Source organism: Hydra viridissima, unplaced genomic scaffold, assembly GCF_058129835.1.
Source record: "Hydra viridissima isolate aposymbiotic clone 2 unplaced genomic scaffold, HvirCarnegie_v1 scaffold_15, whole genome shotgun sequence".
Lineage (NCBI taxonomy): Eukaryota > Metazoa > Cnidaria > Hydrozoa > Anthoathecata > Hydridae > Hydra > Hydra viridissima.
In genome coordinates, this window is record NW_028324314.1 from 3,252,507 (window position 1) to 3,268,879 (window position 16,373).

Here is a 16,373-nt window from a genome sequence, read left to right on the forward strand (position 1 = left end):
CACAAACTCACACACTTATACGCACATACACACACACACACATATACACACACACTCTCTCTCTCAGACACAGACACAGACACATGCAGGCTGTTCAGAAATTTAAATTGTTGCCAAACATTTGCGCACTAAAATATATGCATGCATTGGGTTATATTTATATATGTTTATATTACATGCAATAAATACATTTAACTATTTAAACATTGCAGTTTAAATGTCTCCACACACCTGGGCAAGCACACACCACATGAGGATACGCTTACATGTCTGTGAATAAATAATGTCGTATTTTTTTAAAAAGTACATTCAACTTTAACATTAATAATTTAAATTTTTTTAATAAAAACTTTCAATGGTTTGTGTTTTTACTTTACTTGAGCTTTATTTACTTTTTTTTTTAAGAATTTTTTTGTGGAATAAAAAAAAGAAATTTAATAAATTCATTTGTAGTGTATATGCTAATCTTATTTCTGTGAAAGTCATTTTTAGAAATTTTAAATTTTCTTGTTTATGCTTCTTTTATGTATATATATACATATATATACACACACACACTTTTTCTCTAGAAAACATGAAAATAAAAATAATAAATCTATTTAAAGTTATATAGCATAAATGGCATTATACAAACATGGTAAAGGAAAGTGATCTTATGCTAGCAGTAAAAAATAGTGACAGTCAACGAGTTCGGAAATATTTACACAAGTTTCATAAAAGTGGCAGTAAGTACAATCAAATTAAGGTTTATTAGAAGGCAATGTGCATCATGATTTGAGATTGATAACATTAGAGGCACTGTCTTAAATTGAAGTAATTTCAATTTTCTTTAAGTTTATTTTTAAGTATTTTTAGTATAAATATTTTTTTATTGATTTTTATAAGAAAAATCATTGGACAAGAAGTGTGGTATCAACTGTACAGATTCTGATGGGTAATAAATTTTACTGCTTTTTTCTATATGTTTATGCTAATAATGAGATTAAGTTTTTTTTTGATATTTTAAAATTGCAGATTTACACCACTTCACCATGCAGCTTTACAAGGAAATGTTGATATACTTATGGCTATCATTGAAATGGGAGGAGATCCAAATGGAAAAGATAATAAAGGTTTGAGTATACTATAAATGCTTTAAGAAATTTCAACCTAAGAAACCTTTTCATACCTAAAAAATATTTCAACCAAAACGAAGGTAAAATTTTTTTAAAGTTATACCTTCAGTACTTTAAAGGTATTTCTCAAAAATAAGTGTCAAAACTTTTTATATTTTATCTCAATCTTATTTGTAGTATTTATCAGGGGGGGGGGGGGAGCCAGAAGAAAAAGATAAGGCTCCAGCTCCATGTTATCAGTTTCTTGGAAATAAAGCTGGAGTCACAAGTTCAAAAACCTGGAGCCAGAGTCTTATCTTTTTCTTCTGGCTCCCCACCATTGACATTTTTAATAAAATTAGCTTAATTCAAATTAGTTTCTTAAGTTGTCTTCTTCTTTTTTCTTTTTTTTTAATTTTATGCATGTATATATTATTATTATTATTATTATTATTATTATTATTATTATTATTATTATTATTATTATTATTATTATTATTATTATTATTACTATTATTAATAATAATATTATTATTGTTATTATTATTGTTGTTGTTGTTGTTGTTGTTGTTGTTGTTGTTGTTATTATTATTATTATTATTATTATTATTATTATTATTATTATTATTATTATTATTATTATTGTTATTATTATTATTATTGTTATTATTATTATTATTATTAATATTATTATTATTATTATTATTATTATTATTATTATTATTATTATTATTATTATTATTAATATTATTATTATTATTATTATTATTATTATTATTATTATTATTATTATTATTATTATTATTATTATTATTATTATTATTATTATTATTATTATTATTATTATTATTATTATTATCATTATTATCATTTGTGTAGTATGTAAATGTTTATTACTGCATACTTAAAGAATAAATTATTTGTTTCTATGTTTTAACCATTAAGCTTGGTTTTCTGAATGTTTTTAGGCATGACTCCACTACATATGGCAGCTTGGGCTGGGAAAGATGAAGCAGTAAAATTTCTGCTTGAAAATAAAGCTTTGCCAAATCTTGTTTCTTTTAGTGGAGATACTGCATTGCATCTAGCAGCTCAACATGGCTACTCAGGATGTGTGAGATTTTTTAATATAATTTTTTTCTGAGTTTCTCTTTTTTAATTAGTAATTATTTGTAGTTGAAATTTAAAAGCTATGTTATTGAAAAATCAAAGAGATTTTAGATATTTAGAATTATCAAAAGTTACTTTTATGATTTTATTAGTTCATGCTTTACATGTAATCACCTACTGATAATTGTTTAGGCCAAGCTCCTTCTTGGATTTAATGCAGATGGTACATTCCGTAATAGTTGTTTGGAAACTCCACTTGATCTTGCTTGTCAGTATGGTCATACTCAGGTGTATTTTTTTACCAAAACATATGAAGCATATATTTTGAAACTTTTGACTTGTTTATCAAGTTGATATCTATTCTGATGATGGTCCTTATTTTTAAGTCAAATTTAATTTGAAGACATCAATATTCAGTTGTTTTTTAAAGAATTGTAATTATATTATAATTATGTTAATTTATGTTAACAAATTTTCCATTCTCTTATGAGTTTTTTTTTTTTTTTTTTTTTTTTTGAAATATTAGGTTGTAAAACAGTTATTGACAAATGAAATGATAACATCAGTTCTGCTCTCTCCAACAAACACTTCTAAATCTCCACTTCATCTCTCTGCAAAATCAGGACATGATGATATTGTTTCTTTGCTACTTCTGCATGGAGCTCATGTTGATGAAGTAAGAGCTGAAGGAACTGCTCTGCATTTAGCTGCCCTTTATGGCAAAACAGAAGTTGCTCGCCTATTATTAAAAGTAGGTTTATTGTTATATTTTCTATATCAAAAATTCTATTCAACTTTAGTTTTATTATTATTATTATTGTTATTATTATTATTATTATTATTATTATTATTATTATTATTATTATTATTATTATTATTATTATTATTATTATTATTATTGTTATTATTATTATTATTATTATTATTATTATTATTATTATTATTATTATTATTATTACTATTATTATTATTATTATTATTATTATTATTATTATTATTATTATTATTATTATTATTATTATTATTATTATTATTATTATTATTATTTGATTATCAAAATGAGAAGTTGGAATTGATTAATGGAAAATTAGTTAATGAAAAAATTTTCTAAATTTTTTTTTTAACGTATAAGTAATCTTTGTGATTTGGCTTTCTGTTTTGAGGTAATATATGAATACTTTCTTCAGATATTTGTTTACTTTAGGCAGGTGCAAGTGTCTTTAAGACTAATGAAAAAGGCCTGATGCCATTAGACCTTGTAAATAAATTTACAACTTCCAGGGCAGCTTTAGAAATAAAGCAAATGCTGAGAGGTGATAAAAAGATTTTTTTCTTTTATTAATTTTTCTATTGTATAAAAATAAAAGGAAAAAAAGAGAAAAATGCAGTATTCACTATCCTTGTGTGAAAAGTTAAAATCATACTTCTGTTTTTTGTGATCAAATGTGAACTTTACTAGAGACTTCAATACAATCCATTAATATTGTTTACTATGCAGAAGCTGCTGGTGAACATATAGTCTATGCGCAAGCTGTTTCAGACTACAGTAATCAGTATGATGAAACAAGTATATCTTTTAAATGTGGAGAAACTATTGCAGTTAGTACCTTTTTTAGCATTTTTTTATTTTATTTTTCTTTACAAATAAATTGCAGATAAGTTCTAATTTATCTTTGCATCAAGCCAAAAGGATTCTACTGCATAATGTGCATGATCTAAGCTTTTTTGGTATTCTGTGTCATAATTAATCATGCGTTTATTTTCTTTTACCAGCTCAACAGGATAAAACTTCACAGTTATTTTGTGAAATTTCATCCTGTTGAGCTGTTTCAGGAAATTTTTCACAGTTATTCTGTAAAAATTTCACACTTATTCTGCAAGCTAATACATCAGCTATTTGCAATTAATAATAAAATTTGAAAATAAAACTAGAGTTTGAAGTATTTAACTTCCTTAAATAGTTTTTGTCTAAATCATAATAGAAAACTACATAAGCAAATTTCTTGAGCTGAAAGTCTTTTTACTTATCATCCTAGTAAATATCACAGCATATGTCAGTTGCCCATATTTATTTAATTTACTGAAAGATTTGTGGATTTTGATAAATCTGTACTATTTTTGTTTTTAAATGGTGTAATTGGTGTTTACTTAAGTTATTTTCTATGGCTTTTTAATTAATCTTTAATTAGATTACTTATTATGTAGGTCCTTCAGAGAAATCATGATGGACGTTGGAAAGGTTTTGTTGTTGGGTCAAAGGTTTATTTCTAGATTTTTTATTTAAAAAATTTTAAAATTTGTTTAGACTCTATAAAAAGTATAGTTGCAAAATGTTCTTGAAATATAGGAGGAAACAGTTGGCTTTTTCCCAGCAATGGCTGTTCAAGTTATCTCTCAGAAAGCAGTTTCTGGAAGCTCTCTGTCACCAAGCACACCAAGTAAATGTCTTGTTCCTCTCCATTTTCATCTGGTTTTTATATTTATTTTTTTAAACTGCTTTTAAAATAAGCTTTCCTTATTTTTATTTAGTATTTTTGCTTAACATTGTTTTTATATTTATTTATTTTTTAATTATCTTTTAAATCTTTTGTTTTTATATGTAAATTTTTTTAAAATTATGTTAATAGTGTAAAGGTCATAATATATAAAGCAGCCTCAGGATGATTTTATGAAAAGTTTTGTTAAGTTTTATGCAAAATGATTTATTAAAGCAAGTTTGGCATGTTCTTAATTCTTTAGATTTTTTATTTGGCTCATTCAGCTCATGATTAAACCGTCTTTTGTAAAACATTCTTTTGGGAATTAATTAACATTAAGTTTTGAAAAGGGAAAAAACATTTTGAAGTTCAACACGGTTTATAAATATGAGGCTAAAGAGTTTGTTTTCTGGTAAATATTAAATGAAATTTCAACTTATTTTCAACTTCATAAATATTTTATCATTTTTAATCTTACTTTTTTCCAATTTTTTCTGAACTTCAAAAACAATTTATTTAAAACGTTCTATAATAAGATTATAAGCTTTAATTATTACTAAATTTTGTCTATTACAAGCAATTTATGCTATATTACTTTTAAAAATCTTTTCATTTACTAGTTTACATTTATGTCAAGTAAGTTTTACTTTTTTATATTTTTTTTTCAGGTAAAAGTTCAAGGAATTCAAAAACTGACCCTAGTAATGTTTTTTTTTTTTTAGTTTGCAGCAATATGACTTTATTTTTGATTTTTTTTTAGAATGTAATGATAATGAGTGATTAATATTTTACATTTTTTCTAAATTTTATTTTTTAAAATAAGGTTCTCCTGCTACTCCTACGCAGAAGCCTATTGGAGTTGTTCCTATAGGAAGCTTTGAAGTGCTAACCTTAGCTAATGGTATTTTAGTTTCTCTTCAATAGGAATGAATAATTAAGTACTTTATATTTTATTTCAAGTTGACTTAATAGTCAGGGAATTTTGTTTTTGGTTTAGCAAATCCAGAATGCATTGCTCCTGTAATCAAACAAACTGCCGGTGGAAATGTACTCACTCACATGAACAGCTTTAAAAGCAACAAGTATATGTATGCAGAAAAACCAAATCACCATGATGAATTGCAACAACCTCCTTTATCGCCGAAGTTATACAAAATGAACGCTTCTCCTGAAAAACAGATTTCAACCCCACTGAAAAGAGGTCAGTCATTAAATGCACACTACACATCTTCACGAAATAGTTCTGATGAGAATAAAAAGTTTAGGCCACGAGTATCAAGCACTGGATCACCAAGGCGTGATGGTTTGAAGAAGCAAACTGTAATTATTTTCTTATTTCTGGTCTGTTAGAAATCTAATAACAATTTACAGAAAAACTTTATATGAGTTTCATTTTAGATTGCAGTCAGTGACAAACCCTGTTTTGGTATCATATTTATAAAAAGTTCCTTATATATTATCATATTATGGTTGTTTGTAAAGAGATTTATATTAGGCATTTTATACTTTAGTTTAGTAATTTAAAAAATTTTATTTACTTGCAGCACTTAAGTCCTAAAAGTCATTGTACATCTACTGAGATTCCAGAAAGCACTTCTCCTACTAAGCGTGACCCATCATCTGACACTTATACAGATGTTTGTCACTTAGTTTATGCAGAAAGTCCTAAGCAAGTTGCTAAAAATAGTAAAAACCTATCATCCCCACATCCTTCAATTAACAACGCAAACAAAGAGATCTGCAATGGCAGTACTGCTGCAAGCTCTACACCAAAATCCGCTCATATAAAACATTTTAAAAGTAAAGATCATAACCTTCCTTACAATTATGAAGACATGTCCGGTTGTTTTAATCCCCAATTACAACCTCCAGCACAAGATATGCATTTGAAACAATCTCGTTGTGTTCCTATGAGTGATTATGGTTCAATGTGTACTACCTCATCCAGTTCATTAGAAACAGCTGACCACCAAACTAGTCACCATGACGAGTTGATGGAAAAAATTCAACGTTCCTATAACTCTTCTAATAAGTTTTATGAACAGAACAACCATCACAGCACTGCAAGTAGTAATGAAAAATCACACAACTATGACAATTATGATGGTTATAATAATGAAATTAATAGAACTTCAAATCATCTTGAAGATATGAGTTTTTTTTCACCGCCTCTTCCTTTGCCAAAAAAAAGGGAAAGATCAAATTATGAAAACCATGATGAGGTTTGTCCGACAAGCAGCAATAGTGACAAAGGTATCTTTTTTCTCTTTTTTTTTTTTTTTTTTTCTTTTTCTTTTTCAATTGGTATTTTGGATAATACAATAATTGAAATCTATTTGTTTATTTTCAGAATTTGATTACCCTGAACCAAGTAACAATGTAAGTTGTGTAAAAAATTAAATTGATTAGCAATAAATCTAAAAAAAAAAAAAAGTTAAATATATCTATAAATATATATTGTTCTAAAAGATTTATTGTCCTGTTAGGCAGAGAAGCTGGTGTTGGATTGGTTGAATGAGCTTAAGCTTACTTTTTACTATGAGCATTTCATATCAAATGGTTTTGATATGACCAGCATACAAGCTATAACACCTGAGGTTAGCAGTTTTTTATTTAAAGTGAGAGTATGTTTAATTTTGTAATCAGCTTTTTAATGTTTCTTTTAGTATTTATCTTTTTGTTTTGAATGTTTCTTTTTAAGTGTCTATTTTTTTGTTGCACACATGCACACTTCTTCCATACACGCACACACACACACCTACACACACACTTCTTCCTTATAATTTTCAACCTTTCACCTTACACCTTTCAGTTTCATCTTTGAAGAATTTTTAATCTTCTTCTGAAGGCTCAGAAATTAGATAAGAGAAAACAGTTCCATTTAGTGAGTTTTATAGTCAGTCAGCAAATGTTTGATTAGTTGATTTATATGCAGTTAGCAAATAGTTTTTTTTTAATAATTGATTTAGTGAAATATTTTTCTTCTTGATTCATATTTTAGTCAGTGAAATAATTTTATTAATGATTTCATACCCAATGGTTTGGATAGTTTGTAAGTTAGTAGTCTGATGGAAAGTTAATGAAAAAAGTTAACTAATAATTTTTTTGGGGATATTTTCAGTCCATTGCATATTAAAAAAAATTATTTATATTAAAAAATTTATTTCATATTAAAAAAAAATTTATTTAGGATTTAAATTCCCTTGAAATTATGAAAACTGGTCATCGTAAAAAGTTGTTATCTGAAATAGCAAGACTTCCAGTCAGCAATTTGCTACCAAGTCAAAAACCAGTAAGTTTTTTTTACTGATTGAAGCTTTTAGTAAATCAGTAAGGGTTTTTTGTATGCCATTTTCTGTTAGATACAACATTAATTATAATAAATATTATTAACATACATCCTACATCAGTAATAATTTATAATATTTTGATAATTAATGTAATTTTTGGTTATATTACTTTTAAATATAATTATAGATAAGTATAGTTTGTTTTAAAATCATGCTTTAAAAAAATTTGCAAAATGGCGTTACTTTTTTGATAGGAAAATGTTCGAAAATGGTTATCAAACCTCAACCTATCACAATATGAACCAAATTTTGTGGAAGGTGGATTTGATGATATAGATTTTATCAAAGATCTAGATAAAAGTGATCTTGACATGATTGATATTAAAACAATTGGGCACCAAAAGAAACTTTTAATGGCTGTACAGCGCTTGCATGATTTAGAACTTACAGATATATTAGATAGGGCTGTTGAAGGTATTATATCTGTTAACATATTTTTTAGATTATTTGTATTGCCACAAAAAATTATCTAAAAATTGTCTTTTATGAACATGCTTGTAACTTACTATTAGGGCTACAGATAAATGTTGTAAATATAAGTACAAATATATGTACAAATATATATATATATATATATATATATATATATATATATATATATATATATATATTTAACATTTCATCTGTTATATATGTGAATCATAGTTTACTACTTTAGTGACAATCATACCATCTATTGATAAACACTATTTTTTTGTTTTGATAGCTTTAGCTAATATTTGCTTTTAGCTTAAAAAAGCCTATTATAAGGAAAAGAAAAAATGTGTAAAGTCCATTCTTTTACTATTTTGACTACATATTAATTATTAAAATTATTTTCATAATAATCAAGGAAATTTCACATTGCATAAATCAAAAAAGAGAAAATATTGTTCATATTTGAAGTTTCAGGTTTTTTTTTTTGTTATTGTGTTTACCGTCCTTTATCAAGGTTATATTTTGACATGTTTATGTTAATTTTTTTTTTTTTTTTTTTTTTTTGAAAAAAAAATTTTTAGTGACCTCAAAAGATTTTCATATAAAATCAACAGACATGAAAACATGAATTGCATATTGTTTTATAATCTTAAATACAAGTAATAAACAGTTTTCTTTTCTCTTGTTGATATCAATATTTCTGTTCACTTAAGTTAATTTATAAAACCTCTTCAGTGTTTGTGTAACAGTTCAACAACAGCTTTAAGTGCACTTAAAAACTGTGATAGCTGTTTAATTCTATTTTACTGACACATGTTTGTAATTCATGTGTCAGCACAGTGAATGTTGCTTCTACTTGGCGTGCTTGTAGTTTATCATGTTCTGTAGTTTTATGTTTTAGAATGAGTTCTTATTGCCTTTTAGTATATATTAAAATAGTAGTATTATTAGCATGTATATTGGTATTAAAATCATTAATTTTACTGATATTGTTGCTATTGTTGTAGATTTCTTAGTATAAGTTTTGTAGCTGTAGTAATTCTATTTCTATTTAAAAATAAGTATTAACCTCTTTGTTAAAAAAATTATAAAAACCAATAAAAGTGTATTAATTGAGTTAAAGTTTTGCGGATGCTTAAGAAGATAAAGGCTTATTGACAATTGAGAAGGGTTTCCTGTGTGACAATTTTGCATAAGTTCCTAGTTTGACAATCAAAGTAAGATAATTAAAGTTTTATGTGGGGATAAAACAAGAATAGAGGAATAAAGGAAACAAGGCTGTAGGATAAAACTTAAGATAAAAATTAAGTTTAAATTATTTTTAATGTTAAGTTCTAAATAAAAAATATATTATAATATTTTCTCCAATTTTACAAAAGTTTTTTTTTTTTTTGTTTTTTTTTTGGTTTTTTTTTCTTCTCTATCCAATCTTTTGATCTTTTAAACTCATCAAGTGTGTTTTCCTTTTTTTTTTTAATGTGATTGAGGAATCATGCAGCCAATGAAATCACTTTTGAGTTAGATTCTTGAATTTACTATTATTGCCATGCAGTTTTCTGTTTGTTTACACCATGTTTGTTTGGCTTTTATTAGTAATATTCTTATCATTTGTAATACTTACATCAAACAAACATTTTTTACATTAAAAAAATAATTTTTTAATTTTTTAACTTCTTATTCTTGTTTTAATGCTTTGTTTTTTTTTTCTCTTGTCTTTTTTTTTTAGTGTTTTTGCTTTGTTTACTTTTTGCAGCTTAGGAAAGTTGTTGTGATTTGTTCTCAACATTTATTTCATCAAAAAAAGCACTAAGATTTTGATTATAATTTAATTTTGCAATTGTTTTGTGCAGGATGCTTTTAAAGATTCCTGTGTTGAGGAGATTACTCAGAAATTTCTTAATTATTGTTCTTGTTGATTATGATTTACAATCAATTTATAATGAAATAATTTTTGTCTGATGAATTAATAATCCCATAAGTTCATCAAAGAGACCAAAACAATGAAACATGGCTTAATATTTCTACAGTTTTTTTTTTTTTTTTTTATGCTAAATGTTAAAATGTTAAATGTTTTTTTAATGTTTAATGTTACCTTCAATAAGTATTTATTATTTTACTTTTTGTTCTTTTTAAATAATTTTTTTTTTTTTCTTTTTTTTTTTTTTTTTTTTAGCGAGTCCAATAAATAGAAATTATAGCTTTCATCGTGATCTTTCAAGAGCCACAACTGATCATACCTCAGATTTAGTTTATAATAAAATGTCTCCATCATTGGATGATGATTTGCCTCCACCACCGTCAAGTATACTAATGCATGAGAACAATTCTCCACATAATCCACATATTGCTAAAAAACCTGTTGCTGCTCCTGTTTCTGTAAATGGAAAAGCTCCTATTTTGAAGCCAAAACCATCAGTCAAGTCAGCGAATAGCGACTCTTCAACTAGTTCTTCAGACATAGTCACTAATTTAAGAAAAATTTCGGTTAACTCTCCTCCTGGGGAAGTACAAGGTGACCAAAGTGAACAAGTTATTTCATCAAAGTCTCGAGGTAAAATATAAGTGTAACTTGAGGCATATTATTATGATTGTATCTATAGTTTCATAAATTAGCTGTTGAGTTAGTTAATGAATGAATTTCATTCTAAAATAGTTATTACAATCAGGCATTGAATGCAATAAGCAAGACAAGATTTTAGTTTACAAGATAGTTGTTAGGTAATTCAATAGTATTCATACAGAAAATGTGATGTAAGAAAAAAGATGAAGAGTCTTTAAACAACTGTTTAATTTTTATATATAAAAAAAAAGGTGTATCATTTTCTGTACTCAGTGAAGATCTCCAATAATTGTGAAAATCTCAGTGAAAATCTGCAATAATGAACCCAGCTAAAACCAATCGTTCTTATAGAAATGACATTACAAATTATTATAAAACAAAATTTAAAAAAAGTGTAGTGAAAGGGATTTGTAATTCCTCATTTAATAGAATCCTTGAACAAAAAAAAAAAGAAAATAAAAATGAAAAATAATAATGTTATGACTTTTATAAATTAAGAGTAGTAAAATTAAATGACAAGAAAGTAAAAATGCCCGCCCCCCCCCCCTCATTCTTATTTCAAATTGAAAAAAAATTATTAACTAAAAAAAAAATAGACATTTTAAAAGTTAATTTTAATGTGAAAAATTTGTCATGTTTTTCTCATTTAATCCATTGAATAGTTATTACCTTAGAAACTTCTGTATTATTTCTGCAAGTCTTAAATTTTTAATGTCCTATTAATCTTTTTTAAAATACTCAGTTTTCTCTGGGATTTTTTTTTTGGTTTTTTTTTACTATTTGAATAAAAAGATGGAAAGGATTTTTTTGTCCTTTTGAAGTCCTTCATTTTACACTTTCACTTCATTTTCTTATGGCCTTCCTTTCTTTTTAAGATATTTTTAAACAAATGGATAGGCGTATAAGTACTGGTGAGCAAATGATAAGTCCACCCAATACAATGACAAGAACAAGCTCTGTAAGCAATCCCAATGTGCGAAAGACATCTGACATAACTTCTGCACCTCCTATAATTGCACCAAAACCATCAGTTAAAAAGCCTCCTCCTCCTGCACCTCCTAAAAGATCAAGCAGTGTTAGTGTTCCTTCAAGTATGTTTTTTTTTCTATTTAAATTTGTTTGTTTTCTTTTTTTTATATATATATTTATGTAATTACACTATAACTGTGCTTTATATAGATGATGTACCTGTTTATCATTCATTCGAGCCTGTTCTAGAGAATGTGGTTCCCTCCTCAGAAACATCACCTAAAATGCCCTCTTTTACGCCTGCACCTCCACCTAAAAAACAAGTTTTAGTCCCGGAAGCGTCATATACGATTCCATCTCAGTCAGATTTACCGTCGCCACCCCTTGAGTTGACGTCATCCCCTAGTCATAATCTTGAGGAACCAGGTTCCGTAACTCTCCAAAAGAATGGAGAAAAAGGGTAATTTTTAAATATTTTTAAATTCATTTTCATAACTACATTAAAAAAAGATTTATTAATCTATTTAATTTTTTTTTCTAGTTTTGAAGAAACAGACGATATACTTGCTGATATAATGGCAGATATTGATGACTTTAGCGCTCAGATTGATTCCATGTTTTAAGCGGCGAATAAAATAAAACACGCTTCACACAGTATATGAAATGGCTATCACTCACTAAGCATGTTTAGCCACTGGTTCTTATCTATGAGAAAATTTATTAAACAGCTGCGAATTACATGCTGCTTGAATGAATAAAAGAGCTTTTAAAAACAAATATTTATTTATTGCGTTTTTACTTTCTTTTTGTGGTTTCATGTTAATAGTGAACCGTTTTAGGCTTTTTATTTAACGGAAACATTTTAAAATATTTTGCGCTGTTTCTTCGTTCTAACTAACGCTGTTTTCGTCCTGCATGTATTTAAAACATGCCCAATCTGCGCGCAATTTGTAGTCTTATTCGCTTTTTTATTGTTTTTCTTTTGCTGTAAGTTTGTAAAACTGATTGTATATTATGTGTAAATAGACATATCACTTTGTTGGAGTTTTTAATTACTGCTACACTTATTATTTTGCTTTTACTGATTTTTTTTTAAAATAATAGTCTCAATGCCACAAGAAACTTTCGTGTATTTAGATTTACCGTGGTGTGAACTAAAAAAGTCCTATGCTTTAAGAAAGTCCAAATTTAAGAAATGACAAATTTCATATATACATAAAATTAACATTAAGAGAAATAAAAATAGTTCTTTTAACTAACTAGATATCTAGTTAGTTAAAAGAACTATTTTTAAATAAGATAAAATAATTAAGTTATTTTCCCCAAGCGTTTATTTTATATATACGAAATTTATCATTTCTTAAATTAGGACTTTGTTAAAGCATAGGACTTTGTTAGGTCACACCACGGTACTCAGAAAAAATTAATTATTGCTAATTAGAGTTGTTAATAAGTATAAATAGAAGGAAAATGAAGGAGATTGTTTGGTTGTAAGTTAGTTAAAACTTCATTATTAGTAATTAACAGAAAAACGCCGATGCCTACTTTTAAATTTATACTTATTCCTTTTAATCCCTACATTCCTGTAAGTACCAGAGACAGTCACTAAACTATAAGCGAGAGCTCAGATTCTTATAAATTACGCAGCACCTGGATCTCTTTGAGAACGTTGTTTGTCCTCTAAAATGGGATTCTAAGCACCTCAGTACTTTGTTTAAAACCGCTGATGTTTATAACACTACTATGAGGTTTTACAGTACCTTTGGAGATCGCAGCATGAAAAGTTCTTTTTTAAAAACAAAGAAACAAGAGATATGAATGAGAAATCTCTTCTTGACTAAATATCAAACATCCAAAAATTAGATTTACGTTAGGTTTTCGTAAGTATCGATAGCTAAAAGTTCGGAATTGAAATGAACTCTTGAAATTTTGTAACAAAATAATAAAATGTGATAATTGGTCTATATCAATGATATATACTTACTAGATATCTAACTCGCGCTTCCGCAGTGAAGCAAATTTTTTGCCAGCCTGAAATGACGCAATTATAAATAAAAGCAAAACAAAAATGAAGCATTGTCAGTTTAAATAAAAAGGCTACCGGCATTAAAAGCTTTAAAAACTTGCTTCACTTTTTCTTGAAGAATTTTTGTGAAGTTAGACATCTAGTTAATATATATTATTGGTCTATATTTCTTTGAATTCCAGAATAATAACAGTTTAATTCAACAGGATAGATTTCATAGCAAAATAAAAGATTGTTTACGCATGATTGATTTTTTGCGTGTAAATTTTTTTTTTTCTCAAGTCAATCAAAAAGGCTGTAATAAAACGAGTGATAGAGATATTTAGAAATAACATCATCAGCTTTGATTTTTTTTTTTTTTTTTTTCTTTTTTACTCTTTCTATTTTTTCTTATACTTTTAAACCGTAAAATTCACTAATTTGTTTATTTCTTTTAAATAAATCACGATCGCACACCGTCGTCGTAATTAAATAGCGACCTGAATTTTTTAAAATTGATTTTGTAAACTTAAGAGGAATAGACAATAAGAATTTGTAAAAAGATAAACGACGTGTAAATATTTTCTTTAAAAAGTTACAGCTCTTCTAAAGCAAAAAATAAATTTTTTTAAAGAAGATGCCTAATTGCATTTGTTTAATTTTCAACATTAGCAGTTTATGCACAAAACTGGTTACTAAAGATTTTATTCAGGAAGTTTTCAATGCAGAACATAGAGGCTAAGCTTTGCGTTATTAAACTTCAAAATTAAGAGAGATTACAAATATCATATCATGGAACTTGGCCTATTCAAAGGACTACAAATGCAGTGTCATCTGCAAAAAAAACGCTTTAATCGTTAAAGTCGAAGCAAATGTCACGCGGTTTAAAAAATACGGAAAGCGAGTTTAAATATTTTGTCGACTGTTAAAATAACACTCTGTATGAAAAAAATAGCTGCAAAATTCAGAGGAAGGCTATTCTTACTTTTTGCATGTTTTACAAAAAAAAAAGAGTACACAAAGCATGCAAAGTGAGGGTAAACATTCTTGGAAGCTTATGAATCCTGTTGTAGCTACTATGGATATAAAACCACTCCTTTTGTTGTTGTTGTTGCATAGTACCATAATCAAGGAGTTTTTAACACGTATTATATTTTGGGTATGTTAACATAACCTCAATCGATTAATCGTATTTTATTTGTTTGTGTCCGCGGGGAAATAACAAACGATCTTTAATGGGGTAACTTCGAACGTTTAAAGTTGAGAACACGCGGACGTCAGAACACACGGACGTCAGAACACACGGACGTCAGAACACACGGACATCAGAACACACGGATGTCAGGCGGCCAGATCTTAAGTGTTTCTTACTTTAGTCACATTTAGTTTTAACAGATAAATCGTTAGATATGTAATTTCATTTAATAGAGTTAGTTTAGAAATTCAATGCTTTATTTCCAATTTATACAGTTGCACCTGAAAAGTATATACTTGAAAATATTAAGAGGTCAGAAACCCAAAAAAATTTCATTGTTATTATACAATATGCATTATAAAGTCTGACAGTGGCTTTTTTAAAAGATAGCAATTATTAAGAAAAAATTTAACGAGTCAATCAGTCACTTCAAAGTATCGCGTTTATGTACTTTTGTCAATAACAGTTGTTAAGGTTGTATCCTTTTTAATGACTACGCTTTTATCAAACAATTATTGTTATGGAAACAGCAGATGTTGCTTACTGCATTCCAATGTATTCTAAAACTTTGAAAGCAATTTTTAAAATCTTAACTTATTTGAATGTGGCTATGAAACTAACCAGGTTAGCTATAAAACTGCTCAGTTTATCTATGATTAGTTTGTTGCGTAAATTTACTATCCCTAAATGTGCTATTTCATTTTTCTCTTCTGGTTCACTGAAATTGATTAAATTTAAATTACTCAACTCGACGAATTTGTGCACCAAACAAAAATTTGTTATTTCAAACAAAAAATGTTAATTTGTTTTTTACAGAATATAGTATACACTATCAAGTTGTCATTTATCACTCAGCGATAGAGAATCTATATCAACTCAATGGGTAATGTCTTTAAATTAACCAAGAAAAATTAAACTAAGAAATTAATGATGGTAGCATTAAACTTAAATACTAAAAGCAAAAAAAAAAAAAGCTGGAGGCAGCAAAGAGGAAAAGATGGAAAAGAAGCGGAGTAGGTTCAGTTTTAACATCAAATTTAAAAGGGTTTAAAAAGGTTTCAGAATATTATTAAAAGTTATTTTGATATTTTTACGCTCCCCTTGACTTATTTTTAGATAATTTCAGATTTTTTCCAGGATTTTAAATTTTTCTGTTTTACAGCTTTTATTCTTTAGAGCAAGTTATCTTTTTTCAA

The 16,373-nt window shown here is 26.9% G+C and overlaps 1 protein-coding gene across 3 annotated transcripts; it reads left to right on the forward strand.

Moving 5' to 3' along the window:
* Positions 1-536: 536 nt before the first annotated feature.
* Positions 537-13,011, forward strand: LOC145193559 (uncharacterized). Of its 3 annotated transcripts, none has more exons than XM_090072995.1 (22): positions 537-725; positions 886-934; positions 1,015-1,112; positions 2,063-2,208; positions 2,397-2,492; positions 2,731-2,955; positions 3,409-3,517; positions 3,664-3,803; positions 4,410-4,463; positions 4,552-4,642; positions 5,350-5,382; positions 5,505-5,582; positions 5,679-6,001; positions 6,226-6,934; positions 7,032-7,060; positions 7,168-7,278; positions 7,872-7,973; positions 8,226-8,445; positions 10,622-10,999; positions 11,884-12,099; positions 12,188-12,437; positions 12,519-13,011. In XM_090072995.1, the coding sequence occupies exons 1-22, from the start codon at positions 635-637 to the stop codon at positions 12,598-12,600; spliced, it is 3,630 nt and encodes a 1,209-aa protein (XP_089929121.1). In that variant the 5' UTR covers positions 537-634; the 3' UTR covers positions 12,601-13,011. The 3 variants fall into 3 exon arrangements, with proteins under 3 accessions (XP_089929121.1, XP_089929122.1, XP_089929124.1); XM_090072996.1 differs by having other exon boundaries at positions 3,703-3,803; XM_090072998.1 differs by lacking the exons at positions 537-725; positions 886-934; positions 1,015-1,112; ... (5 more) ...; positions 4,410-4,463; positions 4,552-4,642 and adding an exon at positions 5,009-5,093.
* Positions 13,012-16,373: the final 3,362 nt, after the last annotated feature.

Excerpts from the sequence above, each read along its gene's own strand:
- LOC145193559 (XM_090072995.1), top strand. The coding sequence starts at position 635 with ATGGTAAAGGAAAGTGATCTTATGCTAGCAGTAAAAAATAGTGACAGT. Across the intron at positions 3,518-3,663 it reads AATAAAGCAAATGCTGAGAG|AGACTTCAATACAATCCATT; the intron begins GTGATAAAAAGA and ends GAACTTTACTAG. Across the intron at positions 8,446-10,621 it reads ATTAGATAGGGCTGTTGAAG|CGAGTCCAATAAATAGAAAT; the intron begins GTATTATATCTG and ends TTTTTTTTTTAG.